The sequence below is a fragment of the Mobula hypostoma genome, chromosome 20 (assembly GCF_963921235.1).
Source record: "Mobula hypostoma chromosome 20, sMobHyp1.1, whole genome shotgun sequence".
Lineage (NCBI taxonomy): Eukaryota > Metazoa > Chordata > Chondrichthyes > Myliobatiformes > Myliobatidae > Mobula > Mobula hypostoma.
This window is the reverse complement of record NC_086116.1, coordinates 24,900,416-24,916,167: the sequence shown is the minus strand read 5'-3', so window position 1 is coordinate 24,916,167 and position 15,752 is coordinate 24,900,416. Positions and strand designations below refer to the sequence as shown.

Genomic DNA, 15,752 nt, shown 5'->3' with positions numbered 1-15,752 from the left:
ATCCCAACCTGACCATCAAACTTGCAGATGAGGGCTGCTGTAGTCTGGTGAGGACAGATGGCAACTGTCAGCACCACTTGTACCCCGAACCAGGATCCCACACCATCACTGACCTCCTCACCTCCAGAGACCTCCCCTCTACAGCGTCCCACCACAACGCCCACTGTCTGTTTCTACTTCTTCCCCAAAATCCACAAACCTAACTGCCCCGGTAGGTCTATTGTGTCCACCTGCTCCTGGTCCACAGAACTCGTGTCTCTGTATCTCGACTCTCTTTTGCCCCCTCCCCCTTTGGTTCAGTCCCTTCCCACCAACATCCATAACACCCCACATGCCCTCCACTGCTTCAACAACTTCAGTTCCCCAGCCCCAACGGCTTTATTTGCACTGTGGACGTCCAATCCCTGTACACTTCCATCCCCATCAGGAAGCCCCTTCACTCCACCAGCACTCTCCTCTGTCTGGTAGGACCGGTTAGCTCTTAGCAACTTCTCATTTGACTACTCCCACTTTCTGCAGACTAAAGGTGCAACCATGGGGTCCACCCATGCCTGCCTTTTCATCTGTTCCATGGAATAAACCGACAGTAAAGCTGCATAGCTCCTTTTCCGCTACATTGATGACCAAATTAGAGCCGTTCCTTACTCCCATGAGGAGCTCGTCAATCTCATCAACATCGCCACCAACTTCCACTTGCCTTCAAATCCATTTAGTCCATCTCCCACACCTCCCTCCCCTCTCTTGGTTTTTCTGTCTTCATCTCCAGAGTCAGATTATCTACGAATGTTTTTGACAGACTCCCATCGTATCCTTGACCACACCTCTTCCCACCCTATCACTTATAAAGCTGCAATTCCTCTTTTCTTAATTCCTCCATCTCATCTGTTCTTAAAAGTTTCCATTGTAGGACACGTTCTCTTTTTTTCAGAAAATGGGGTTTACCCTCCACTGCTTTCAAAACAGCCGACAACTGCATCTCTTCCATTTCCCGCATATCTGCCCTCAGCCCATCCCACTTCCCTACAAGGCATGACAGGGATAGGGTTTCCCCTTGTCGTCACCAACCACCCCATGAGCCTCTACATCAAACACCTCATTTTCCACAACTTCCACCATTTCCATTGGGATCCCAATACTGGTTATGTCTTCCCCTCCTCTCCGCTTTCCAAAGTGATCGTTCTCTCCGTGACTCCCTTGTTGGCACAAACCTCCTCACCAATGCCCCTCCAGAGACTTATCCCTACAACGATACCAACATTCCCCTACATCAACCCCCTCCCCACCCCCATCACCACATAGGTAAGACAGTCCTTCACCTCTGAATACACTGGGTTTCTGTTATTTGATCTGGTGCTCCCGGTGAGGCCTCCTCTATATTGATGCAGCTTGGGAGAGTGCTTCATGAAGCGCCTTCACTTCATCTGCTGTAACACCCAGGATCGCCCACTTTAACCCCACTCCTCATTCCATACTTACGAGTCTGTCCATGGCCTCCTCTAGACACTGATTTGAGGAACAGCACCTCTTGGTGGTGTTGGTAGTCTTCACCCAGTTGACATTAACATGAGCTGCTCTAATTCCAGTATCCATTCCCCTCTGTATTCAGCCTTTCTTTTCCTATATCCCTCCGGCCCCTTTATCTCTTTCTTTCACCCATGTCTGCCCTCTAGTTCCCCACCTCCTTCCCTTTATTTCATATAATCCATCTATTTCAGCCTTTTACCTCCACCCCAGTACCTCCAAGTGAAAGAGGAGCCATTATCTAAAGTTTCCAAAAACCTGCTAAAAGTTGCATGAGTTTTGTTGAAACTCAAGTCTACTTCATTACCCCTTTGTAGTCCAGAATACGAGGGATAATTTGTCTTTTTTTTTTCAAGATTTATAAGTTGGGTTAATTTGCCTTGTTGCTCTTTCAACTGAACTGTTAATATTTAACAGGCGAGTCCAGGACGACGGTGGCACCCTTCGTACCAGGAGGAGTAAGTGATGGACAATGGCATTCCGTCCAGGTTCAGTACTACAATAAGGTAGGCGATGAGTGATAGGACTTCAGTAAAGAAACGTGCATGATTGAAATAGAAAAATAAGCATATACAATACTGTGCAAAAGTCGTGGGCACATGTATACAGCTAGGGTGCTTTAAACTTTTGCATAGTACTGTATTTGTCAATGTGGAGTGGAGAACAAGTTTGTAAATCTGGCGGGAGCAAAGGATGTTGAGAACCGGGAGGGTGATGCGCCGTGGGGAAGGCGTTGGACAGACGACAGAGGAGGAGTGCCAGGAGTTCGGGGTGCTGTGGGTACAGACACACCCATCCCTGAGACACCAGGCACAGTTGTTTGATTCCAAACAATTGGTTTATTGATCATTACAGAATGTCTCTCTGGTGTTCCCGCTCCTTCCCCTCTCCCTTCCCTTTTCTCCAACCATGATTCCTCTCTCCCTGCTCCCTTCCCACTCTCAGTCCTCAATAGAGACCCATATCAGAATCAGGTTTATCATCACTCATATATGTCATGAAATTAGTTTTTTTTGTGGCATATGTACAATGCAATAGATAAAATTACCTCAGTGCTGGTGCAAAAGTCTTACGCACCCTAGCTATATGTACTGTATGTGCCTAATCAGTTGCACAGTAATGTAGACTTCACATGTGAATGGGTGTCGATAAAAGTAATATGAAGAGCTGTTAACATCTACAAGTTGAAAAATTAGTATTTAACATTGACTACATTTAGTTGTGCTCCTTTGACGAGAATCCATCAGCTCAATGGCCTTTATCCATTCCATTTCTGACTCATCTCTCACTTTCTCAATCACTCTTTCAATATTTCTGAAGACAAGCTGTCTACTGATATCTTTTATAAACCTACCAACTCCCTCGGCTATCTTGACTATATCTCTTTGCACCATCTCCTGTAAAAATGCCATTGCCTTTTCTCAGTTCCGCATCTGTTCCCAACATAGATCGCGGGTCTGCTGTGGCAAACGATTTTGCTCATCCGCAAACAACAGAATTTCCCAGTGGCCAACAATTTCAATTCCTGTCCCCATTCCCATTCTGACATGTCAGTCCATGGCCTCCACTACTCTATGATGAGGCCACTCTCAGGTTGGAGGAGCAACACCTCATATTCCATCTGGATCGTCTCCAATCTGATGACATGAACATCGATTTCTCCTTCCAGTAATTCTTCCTGCTCCCCCATCCCTCTTCTTCAGTTCCCCACTCTGGCTTCACTCTTACCTTTTCCCTTCTCCTCACGTGCCTGTCAGCTCTCCCTGGTGTCCCTCCTCATTCCCTTTCACCTATGGGTGTCTCTCCTCTCCTATCAGATTCCTTCTTCTCCAGCCCTTTACCTTTTCTACCTATCAACTTCCAGCTTCTTACTTGAGCCCCCCTCCCCCACCCACACCTATCACCTACCTTGTCCTCCTTCCCATCCCACCTCCACTTTATTCTTCTCCCTTCCTTTCCAGTCCTGATGAAGGGTCTCATTCTGAAACATCAACAGTTTATTTAGAATCAGACTCAGGGTTAATATCATCACCATGTATCGTGAAATTTGTTGTCTTTGCAGCAGCAGTACAATGCAATAAGTAATAATAGGAAAAAGAACGTGAATTGCAGTAAAATATATCTATCTAAGTTAAATAACTGCAAATATAAAAAAGTAGTGAGTTAGTGTTCGTGGGTTCAATGTCCATTCAAAAATCAGATGGCAGAGGGGAAGAAGTTGTTCCTGAATCTTTGAGTGTGTGCCTGCAGGCTCCTGTAACTCCTTCCTGATGGTAGCAGTGAGAACAAGGCGTGACCTGGATGATAGGCATCCTTAATGACGGATGCCATCTTATTGAGGCATCGCTCTTTTTTTAATATAATTTTTATTGAGTTTTCAAAAATACATGAAAAGATAGTATCTACCCTCCCCCCTCCCCTTAACCCCCCCCCCAAATAAAGTCCTACCTAAAAAGAAAAAAAAAGAGAGCCGCCTGGGTATTGGAAGGTTTCCACATGCTCCATGGAATTCAAAATAAAAATGGTATACTTATTCGTTACTTTCCCCAAGGGACCAAGATCTTTATCGGAGCACTTAAATATGCCATCCTATCTTTTGTAAATAAGGACGCCAAATATTCAAAATTGTTACATATTTATCTCTTAAATTATAAGTAATTTATTTTTTGTGGTGTAATATATAATTGGTGTAAAAAGTTATATTATACTAATCTAAGTCGAACATTTATTGTGTTTGTCATACTGTCAAGGCACAGTCTTGACCAATTTATTTCATCAATATTAATGTTCAGATCTGTTTCCCATTCTTGTTTTGACTTAAAAATTGCTACTCCCCGCTACAACAACACTACCCACCCAATCTCTCTTTAATTTCTGATATTCTGTTTCTGTTAAATGCGTTTCCTGTAAAAAGGCTGAATCTATCTTCATTTTCTTAATATGTGTTAAGATTCTTTTTCTTTTCACTAGTCCATTAAGCTCATTAACATTAAAACTCAAAAAATTCAATAAATTAGTCATTATTTTTAACAAAGTTACTCCAATCTAAAACATTACTTACTTCTCAACTCTCATAGTTCCTTGGTGAATCTCTTTGAACTTCACCATGTTGCTATGCGTTCCCCCCCAATCATCCAGGCAAAAAGAGAAAAAAAGAGATAGATGAGATATTAAAAAAAAGAAAAAACAAAATACCCCCCCACTAATGTTGTGAATGAAAGGATACACAACACTACCCCCCTCCATTTTTGCGGGTCGTGGCTAGAGCCACGCTTGCACACATGATTAGCGTAGCAATTGATCAGTGCTTCTTCCAGCTCCCTCGCAACAAAAAAAATTATATATATATATAAAAAAATTAATGTTACTATTCCCAACCAATATTCCTCAAATTTTAACCTTACTTCCCCTCTCTCATATAATTAGTAATATATTTATATATTCTTCCACCTTCAAAAATCCAACAAGTCCATTCTTTGACCCAGTCTTCTTCTTCAATCCATCTCGCTCCCCTGGTTTTGTTCTTGTACCTGGTGAATATTCAGAGAGTCTTGCACAAACTGCTCCGTTTTCCGGTAATCATCAAAAAATCTTTTTTCTCCACCAATCAAGAAAATCTTCAAGGTTGCAGGGTAACGCAATATAAAATGATAACCGTGATCCCATAGTATTTTTTTCACTGGATTAAATTTCTTCCTTCTCTTCAAAAGTTCATAACTTATGTCAGGATAGAAAAAAAATTTGTTCCCTTGAATCATCAATGGCCCTTTTCTATTCTTGGCAGCTTGGGCAGCTGCCTGTAGAATCCTCCCCTTGTCTTGAAATCTTAAGAATTTTATTAAAATTGCTCGTGGATATTGGTCATCTTGTGGTTTTGGTTTTAGAGCTCTATGTGCCCGCTCAATTTCAATTAATCGGCCCTCCTCTTTCATTTGCAAAACTTCCGGGATCCATCTTTGAAAAAAATTTTATTGGATTTCCTCCCTCCATACCTTCTTTAAGACCAATAATTTTAATATTATTATGTCTACTAAAATTTTCCAACATGTCCACCTTCTCCAAGAGTCAATTTCTTTCCGTGTTCCAGACAAGCAAATCATTTTCTGTTTTTTCCACTGTATCATTAATATGCTCCATTTTTCTTTCCATCTCCTGAAGCTTCTTATCCATTTTATCCTGTCTTTTCATAGCTTTATTATAGCACATCTTCATGTCTCTAAGCTCTGCTCTTACTTTTCTTACTTCAGCCGTTAATTGCAATAAAGCCTCTCTTATGTCTCCATCATCTCCTTTAGTTCCAATCCCTTCCAGTTCTTCCTCCTCTTCATCATCTGTATTCTCTGCGGTATCAGATTCTGACTCTGAGTCACTTTCAGTTGCAGTGGCTGTCGGTTCTTGTAGTTTGAGTTGTATCAATTTGCGCATGCGTTCTTCTTTGCGCATGCGCATTTCCGGCACCTTCTTCCGAGAGACTGCTACCGCCGCCATTGCTCCCTGTTCTCTGGCGGAGATAGAACGCATCTCCTCCAAAAGAGATCTAACCTGAGTCCGAGGCTCCATCACTGCAGTAGGCCCTTTTTTCTTCCCATCTCGCGGCGGCTTCGCAACAACAGACTTCTTCTGTTGCGGTTTAGGAGGCATATCGTAAAGTCGTCTTGCAAAGTTATAAATAGTTTTCGGAAAGTATTTATTAACTTTGTTTTGTTTAAACGGTACTTTGCTAATTTTTTACGGGAGAGCTGGATTTACACGTCTCAATCCCACACTATCACGTGACATCCCCCGAGGCATCGCTCCTTGAAGATGTTCTGGGTACTATGGAGTCTAGTGCCCATAGGTAACATGACTTGCTGAGTTCCTCCTGCATTTTGTGTGCATTGCTCTGGATTTACATCATCTGCAGAATCTCTTGTGTTTATCATTCTGAATAACGTGCGCTGTGCAGGACTCGAGTGTCAGCAGTATATTGTGCATAGCCGAATGAAAAGTGATTATGCCTCCCACTTCATTCCTCCTTAATGAACTGAGGGCACCCATAAGGATGGAAGTGGAACAAGTTTGTCAGCTGTGGTCTGAGCTTATTGTCAATCGTTACTTCTGTTAGTAGAATAAACAGCAGCATAATGGAAGAACTTTATATTAAATAGGGAAGCTGTGCTGATGGTTTTCCATCTCTTTGTTCTGCTTGTTCTTCCTTTTCTGAGGATAATGACTCAAGCTGTCCTTTAATCTTGTTCAGGTTAAAGTTTTGTTTCCTGGCCATTACCACTAGATGCTGGTTCTATCTATATGTCACGGTTCAGGCACTCCACTACTGTGTTGTTACTGCAATTCCTTCCTGTTATTTATAATTAGAATTTTCATAGTTTGCTTGTAAAAGTTCCAAGTTTAAAAACTTCTGAAGTTCAAAGTAAATTTATTGTTGAAGTACATATATGTCACTATATACAACCCTAAGATTCATTTTCCTGGGCCGTGCTAAGAAAATCAAAGAACCTACAGGGCGGTCAAACAACCGATGTTCAAAAGACAACAAACTATGCAAATGCAAATATAAATGAAACCCCACTGATTTCCATGGCTATGTAAGTCTAGGTCCCGCTCTCCCACGCCAAACCCTGGTCTCTGTGAATGCTGTGTAATTTGCTACCCTGCTACAACTCAGTGCCAAGAAATAACGACAACACAGTGCATACGATTAAAGGAATTATATTTATAAATCTACAATTAACTAAAGGGTTAGTAAAGAAAAGAAAGAAAAAAAACAAAAAGGTCCCATTATAATTAAACAAGTTGGAGCTCAACTCTTCTCAAAATTCATATTCACCGATCCTCAGTCGCTCTTGGTGCCTGGCTCCATCAGATCATGGTCCCCCACCGGGTCGAATTTTACGACCGTTTGTCTCCAGCGTCTTCTCTCTTCATCTCCCGCCAAACAAAGGACCCAGCTCACATTCCAGAGCACCCATTATCTCTAACCATAACCCAAACACTGCTTCTACAGAAAGACCACTACATTAGCAGTGAAACATTTTCCAGGGTGTTACATAAAAAAAAAACGTAATGCTCAACTATATTGGCTCGTATATGTCTAGGGGAAATCCCGTCCAGCACCAGCCGGAACGCTTCCCACTGAGTCGGTTGCTGTACCACAGCCACCTGAATGAATCCCAAACATCAATCATCTGCCAGCACACACAGTACGTTTTACCAAGTACACTTTATAGGTATTACTAAGTCAATGAAATTAATATCAGTTCGATACAGAAAAGGAAGTAATGAGGAAAAAAAAGGTGCCAGACTTATCAAAGTCCAAGTTCTTCGTGCGCAACCGTTGGAGCTCAATCAATTCCTGACGACCACCCGAATCCTGTCGACTTACAGCTCGGGACCACCCAGAGTGATCGACTGGAGCCTTTTCGCACGTCCGCCGTCCTCCTCGTCTCTCCTCTGACCCCCCCGTCTCTCCTCCGACTCCCTCTCTCTCCTCCGACCCCCCGTCTCTCCTCCGACTCCCCATCTCTCCTCTGTCCTCCCCGTCTCTCCTCCGTCCTCCCTGTCTCTCCTCCGACTCCCCCCAAAAACCCCATCCACCGTCCTTCTCGTCTCCTCCGACTCCCTGTCAAAAACCCCCGTTCACCGTCCTCCTCGTCTCTCCTCCAACTCCCCACCAAAAACCCCGTCCACAGTCATCCCCGTCTCTCCTCTGACTCCCTGCCAAAAGCCCCGTCCGCCGTCCTCCCCATCTCTCCTCCGACTCCCCCCCAAAAACCCCGTCCACAGTCCTCCTCGTCTCTCCTCCGACTCCCCCCCAAAAACCCCGTCCGCCGTCCTCCCTGTCTCTCCTCCGACTCCCCGTCTCTCCTCCGACTGCCCGTCTCTCCTTCGATTCCTCATCTCTCCTCCGACTCCTCCCCAAAAATCCCGTCCACAGTCCTTCCCGTCTCTCCTCCGACTCCCCGCCAAAAACCCCGTCCACCTTCCTCCCCGTCTCTCCTCTGACTCCCCCCCCAAAAACACCGTCCACAGTCATATGAGACAGCATTATCATCCGAAAAAAACGATAACATGAATACCCATTGGCTAATAGCATCCTGCTATCTGTGTTAACCCAAGCACATGTCTAGCTGGAGACTTTCTCAGCATTTAACATAACATTGAAGCCATTTTAATCCACATACACAGCAATTTAAAAGATTAATATAACAAAGAAGCCATTTTAAATTTAACGTACAAAGAACGAAGAAGAGACCCTGTACATAAATGAGCAATAAATATCGAGAACATGAGATGAAGAGTCCTTGAACATGAGTGTGTTGGTCGTGGCAACATTTCAATGATGGGGCAAGTGAAGCTGAGTGAAGTTATCCCTTTGGTTCAAGAACCTGATAGTTGACAGGTGGTAACTGTTCCTGAACCTGGTGGTGTGAGTCCTGAGGCTCCTGTGCCTTCTTCCTGGTGGCAGCAGCGAGAAGAGAGCATATCCTGAGTGGCAGGGTGGGGGTTCCCAGATGATGGATGCTGCTTTCCTAAAACAGCATCTGCCTCATGTAGATTTGCTCAATAGTGGCGAGGGCTTTCCCCATGATGGGCTGTATCCAGTACTTTTTGCAGGATTCTCCATTTCCATTATGATGAAGTGTTGCTCCCACGAAAGTTTGATTTGGCTTACTTCTGTTATTTTACTCTCAGCCCCTCATTAACTGATTGGGGACCAAAAGGTGTGATTAACTTTAACCATGTGTCAGTGTAAAATGGGTAACATTGTATTTCTTTTCTATATTATATTCTATCTGATTATCTTATCCATCAACATTAATACAAGGAGCTTATCTGAGAATGATACGGATTTTATCACTAATGCAACTAAAATTATCTCTTGCTTATTTATTGTTTGAAAACAAGTAAAGTTAACACACTATCAAATCTATCTTATAGTGCCCAACATAGAAACACGTTAATGCTTCCCTAATTAGCTATGTCCAGGCTGCATTACATTTCCATCTGAATATGGGTCTTGTAGCCTAACATTAATAGTTTGCAAAAAAATGCAGGGATTTTTAATTGTATAAATAGAGTAGACAGTAACTGGCTTCAAGCATGCATTCACTGGTGACCTCTGTTTCAATTTTACTTGATGTTTTGTTCAGTGAAGTCTGCACATAGTCTCAGTGAGCCTGTGGGTTTCCCTTGGGTGCTGTGATTTCCTGCCACATCCCAAGCATGTGCTGGTTGGATAATTGATTGAATGAGGAAAAAAAAGCACTGTGAACCTTGGGAGGATGCAGAAGTCCAGCAAAGAGAGTGGAAAGAGCACACCACTCAGCCTTGCACCATCAAACATCTCCAATTCCAACTGTGGCACAGCCGATGACTTCCACTTAGATTTCATGAGCAACTTTGGAACTGCAGGGGAAGAAATTGTGTTCACATCAGCTGACGCAGCATAGATAAGGAATCAAATCAGGCTACTGTTGATTTGCCTCAGAATCCCAAAGTCAGGGTTTCAGATGTGCTGAAATGTACAAGGGTCTACTGATGGCCTGAACATTTAATTCCAACCTTCTACACAAAATTCTGTATTAAAATTAACTGATAATTTGTAAAAACAGGAATTGTGTTAAAATGCAAAAAAACATGAGAACTATTCCTTTGGAAAGTATCAGAGCAGACTATTGGGATTGACTAGTTAGGAAAGATTATAAAGTCCAAAAGTTAACCCAAACTTCCATCTAAAAACACCGTAACTCATTAGAGAAATGAAATATGTAAGAGGTATCAAGAGAAGTTATTTAATAATGTTATTGGAGATGGATTTGTTGCCTTTGTCTGCCTCTGTTATCTCTCCACCATGTTTTTGACTTGAGCTTCAACATGAAATGTGACTAGGGAATTTGTAGTTTCCTGTTTCGAAGTGCCTCATTGCCTGTTTTGTTATCCACAGAGTGTAAAAGGTTTACGGTCTGCGGTGTTGGCTTGAAAAGGCAGGAAGATAACATTAGGGCAAGATTTATGCTTTGTTTTTATTCAAAGCATAGATGAAAACATTTGCTGGGTGATAGGAAGCTCTGAGCAGCCAACTATAGATCTGCAGTTGGAGAAGGTGATTAATGATGATCTAACCAGTTAAACTATACACGAGTTAAATAAATACATTTCTATTAAACCATATCTAGCTTCAGATTACATTTTACATTAATATATTCCAAAAAGCTGAAATGGTGGAAACCAAGTAATCACATGCTTGGAATAAATAATGCACGGAGAAATTTACTTCCTAGATTGTCTGTGGAAAATCCTGCTCAGATGCAATAATAATTGGGTAACAATCGTGTGGTGAATGAGCTATCCACAGAAACATACAACAGCAGTTTAACTATTACATTGAAATGACTGTGTTCCATATCCCTCTTGTGCTGATGTAGGAGTATTTGATATTGGGTTCAATCATTTCATTTCAGTAAAATAAAACAGGCAAATCCCAGTGATTTGTGTTGGCTGTGTTCCTGTATATTGTACTGAGATATAATCATATCTAACTCCTGGTATCCTATACATGGAAGCATTGCCTTCAGTTGTCTTTCCCAACTTTATTAAAGACCCCCATCACCCAGTTCATGCCTTATTCTCATTGCTACCATCAGGGAGGAGGTACAGAAGCCTGATGGCACACACTCAATGATTCAGGAACAGTTTCTTCCTCTCTGCCATCCGATTTCGGAATGGACATTGAACCCATGAACGCTACCTCACTAATTATTTATTTCTATTTTTGCACTATTTATTTAGTTTAACTATTATATATTTATTTACTGTAATTCTGTTTTTTATTCTATTATTATACATTGCATTGTACTGCTGCCACAAAGACAACAAATTTCATGACATGTGCCGGTGGTATTAAACCTGATTCTGATTACTTCATACAATTCCTTTACTGAACTTCACCAGCTCTCATTTTAATAAGTCATTTTTGTCAGTCCCCTCCTAGGCTTTAGGCATGAGATTCATTTCCCAAATCATTTCTCACTTGTACATTGGAACCTTGTTTTTCTTACTACTGATGCAATATCAGTGTAAGTTGCTGTTATGGTTGGGTGTTGTTTCTGTAGCAAGATTTCCAGATGTGAAGCATTGTAGTGCACTAACTAAGGAATGGTTGCAACTATCTTGATATATGAAGCAGCCACTGCAATGTTCGAGTGTGAAGTAGCAGATGAGAATTATGTTTAGATTTCATTTTACATCATCATACCAGAATCTCATATGAAGATTCTACAAATGTTAACTCCTGTACTTTTCTTGTAAATATGCCTTATTATAGATTGCACTCTAGTTGATCTTTCATTGATCCTGTTATAGTTACTATTCTATAGATTTGCTGAGTATGCTCACAGGAAAATGAAACTTAGGGCTGTATATGGTGACATATACCTACTTTGATAATAAAATATACTTTGAACTTTGAACTATGAAAGTGAAAGGCAGTGTGTTTTGGGATGTCACATAAGGGTTGGATATATAATAGTCTGTTGGGTACTAAAGAATGTGGATGAACAGAGAAGCTTAGGATTCAAGTCTACAGTTCACTGAAAGTGACACCACAGGTGGATAGAGTGAGGATGAAGGCTTACAATCTGAAACAGTTGCTACTTTAAAGAAACATTTGGACGGCAAGGCTCAGAGCAAATGAGATTAGTGTAGATGGGCAAAATGGTTGTCATCGATATCCGGGTCAAAAGACCTGTTTCTGTGTTGTACACTAACAGCCAATAGGACGAAAAGTCTGTCACTTGGGCACCACCAAAGAGTCCTGGATGATCAGATTACCAAGTGCAGGAGCTCTGAGAGGTGGATGATGGACAACTATGGAATGACTTACTCTCAGTAGTGAGGCACAATTATTTGTGTTGATCTTACACAGATTGTCACATAATGCAATAGTAACTCTGGCTTCAGTTAGTCTTGACATGAGTGCAATGTACACATCAGGGTGGTTGCCATGGAGTTTTGTTATTTGATAGTGTTGGCTGGCCTTCTGAAATGGTTTAGATCTAATTCTATATTAATTACAACCGGTGGAATTTAACTCATAGCTCTCATAGGTTCACCCCATACTTTTCAACAGATTCCCATGGCATAGGTTACCATTGCCTCTTCCTCCAGCTGTTCATAAACCATCATCATGTGTTGCTCTTATAATTGAAGTCTGTGCTCTTTGCTGATATAATTCCTCCAATGTGTTCATTTTTACTCATATCTTCATTCGTAATTCTTCATTTTCACTGAAGATGGGGGTGAGTTTCCGACAGGTTCAATCATGAATAATTTCTGCCATTCGATTGCTGGAGAATTGTTTAAAACATTGCAGGTCAGAGCACTTTTTCTCATAAGCTGTGAGGTAGCAGTTTGGAATGTAGAGAAGAAACTGAAAATTGCAGTGAGAAGCATATAGTAATATAACGAATGAGAAAAGAAATGGAGCCTGTAAATAACCAGTTACCAATAAGGAATACTTGTGGATGCAGACATTCCTGAGGAATATAGTCTTGGAAAATGTGTCCCTGTCACGCTCAGCGTTGTCCTCTGCTGTAAACAATCCTGGAGTAAGGGAGCTAACCAAAAAATGATGAAGTTTGTATACAGTTTTCATACCAGTGCCAAATTGTCCAAGATCCCTAGAACTCCCTGTTCTTTAATTCCTTGGAAAATAGCAGTCTCCTCCTCCTCCAACCCACCAAAAAGGTCTCTCACATTTGTTCCATTGGCTGTATGTGTCAAAGCATCATAATCCTTGATATGAATCTGTGCAGAAACTGTAAAAGGGGAAAATGGTCTATTAGGTTACAGTTCCATTTGATCCACAAGAAACAAATTTACATGAAATTAAAATCAGGAGGTGTAATTGTGTGCCTTAGACGCATTCTGTTTATGATCATAGTGCAATGCAATCAGAAGTTCCTTCAGGGCCTATGCACTTTTGAAGCATTTAACAGTCTGCTTTTATAGTCCAATTTAAAAAGAAGCATGCCCTTTTTCAATGGATTTGGTGACATTTGTCTCCTTAATGCTAAAGCGATAAACAGACTTACTCTGAGAGGTTTATTTGATGTCTGGAATGTAATAACTGCATTTTCACATAAGATTATTTTCACCCCTTGCATAAAGGTCATTTACCCTTAACAGAAAAGGACAATCAAATGCTAATTTATGCAGAATGGTTGTATCAAATGGAAAGGGTTAACTTGCCAACTGTACTAAACCAAAGATTTGGCAATGATTACAGGGTTTTGCTATCTTTCCAATCATCTGTTTTGGATGACTGGAAAGGAACAAGCTCTACTTTATCAGATGTTACCACTAGCCCTCATTCTTCATACCACGTTGCCTATTCATGCCATCGGCATGCTAAGCCATAATTTATAATCTTTGATATATGTCGGAACAGTAATCCCAAACAACACTCTTTATTGTGAGCAGGAAGGTGTGTTCACGAGATCACAATCAGCAAAGTGGTAGCTTGACCAGGAGCACCATCGCACTTCATGGACATTTTCTTTCCATTCAGTAGTTTGCAGCATGTACATGTAGTTATGAAGTTACCATTTCTTTAAATTTTGCAGGTTAGTAATTATGGTAGCTGCTTTTGGTTGATTGGAAAGATCATCACATGACTGGCAAGAACTTGCTCAGGCAGTCACTGACAGGGGTCTAGATTTTGCACTTAGTGGAGTGAGACAGTACTCTCCGCTGATGTCAGAAAAGTTACCCTTAAAGTTCTTATGGTGTGAACCCTTTTCTGGAAATCAGTTAAAGTTGGGCGTTGTTTGAGGAGGATGTTTGCGGCCTGATCATGCTGGATGTCACCAATCACAGGCAACAAGACTGGAAGAAAAAACAAAAAGAAACATCTAATATTTAAAACATATATTGAGCATTGAATAAAGATTGTAAATATTAAGGTAGAGATTGATTTTTTTAAGTGGATGAAAAAGCTAATATCTTCTATATTTTGAAATAATTTAATTTGAATCAACTCAAATGTTTTCTCTGGTCGCCAGAGATTTGTGAGTGCCTGATTTTTTTGGCAGTGCAGCTGACTGACTTGATTGCCATGGAGATGGCTGCAAAGGTACTGTCAATGGCTGTTTTGAATCGCCAGCAGTAGAGTGTCTTTTTATAGGGTTTCAACCCAAAACATCACCAAATCCATTCCTCCCACAGATCTGTTCAGCCTCTGAGTTCTTCCAGCTGGTTGTTGCATCAGTAATAATGTTGTGCTAAGTTTATACCTGCATGAAAATGATGACAGTGTTGCAATGACGATGAACGCTGAAAAATTTTGAGATGTACAGTACTGTGCAAAGTATTAAGTACATATACTGTATATAGCTAAGGTGCCCAAGACCTTTGCACAGTACTGTAGTAATTTTATCTGTTACACTGTGCTGTTGACACAAAAAAAAGCAGTTTCATGACATATGTGAGTGATGATTAACCTGATTCTGATATGGGTCTCTATTGTGGACTGAAAGCGGGAAGGGGGCAGGGAGAGGGGAATCGTGGTTGGGAAAAGTGGAAGGGAGAGGGGAGGGAGCAGGAAGCACCAGAGGGACGTTCTATAATGATCAATAAACCAATTGTCTGGAATCAATTGTCTGCACCAGCGGCATCTCCTGCCCCTGGCACTCCTCTGCCGCCTGTCCAGCACCCCTCCCTCAGCGCTCCACCCTCGTTATTCCCAACATCCTTTGCTCCCACCAGATTTACAAATTTGCTGTCTCTTCTATGTTGAAAAATACACAACTGTGCAAAAGTCATAGGCACTCGAGCAATGTACATGTGCCTAAAACTGTTGTATTATTCAATGAGCGAGCAAAGAAAATAGGTTCCTCTTTGCAGAACTGAACATCATAAACTTTCAAGGTGCTGTATGTTTTTCAGACTCAGCTAACAAGTTCAAAAATTCTATTGCCCTCTGGAATGGCCGAGCTTCTGAAAATGGGAAGGCTATACAATTCCCATTGTCTATCTAGTCTATCCTGACATGAACATATAAAATGTGATAATTTCATCAAGACTTAATTATTAAACCAATAGATGTCAAAATAGTCATTAAATTCAAATCGAAATGTTGAAAGCAGATTCCTAAATCACATTGGAAACAGATACAGGATGTAAAAATGTTTCATTTCTATTAAGACTATTGAAATATGTAATTTTCTAGTTAA

The 15,752-nt window shown here is 41.3% G+C and overlaps 1 protein-coding gene across 4 annotated transcripts in view; it reads left to right on the top strand.

Annotated features, from left to right (window-relative positions):
* celsr1a (cadherin EGF LAG seven-pass G-type receptor 1a) overlaps nt 1-15,752 on the top strand; it is a 369,401-nt gene that overhangs the window by 232,839 nt on the left and 120,810 nt on the right. For all 4 annotated transcript variants that reach the window (XM_063072573.1, XM_063072570.1, XM_063072574.1 and 1 more), the window contains exon 6: nt 1,939-2,027. In XM_063072573.1, the coding sequence (XP_062928643.1) occupies nt 1,939-2,027 (89 nt within the window). The remainder of the gene's footprint in view (nt 1-1,938; nt 2,028-15,752) is intronic.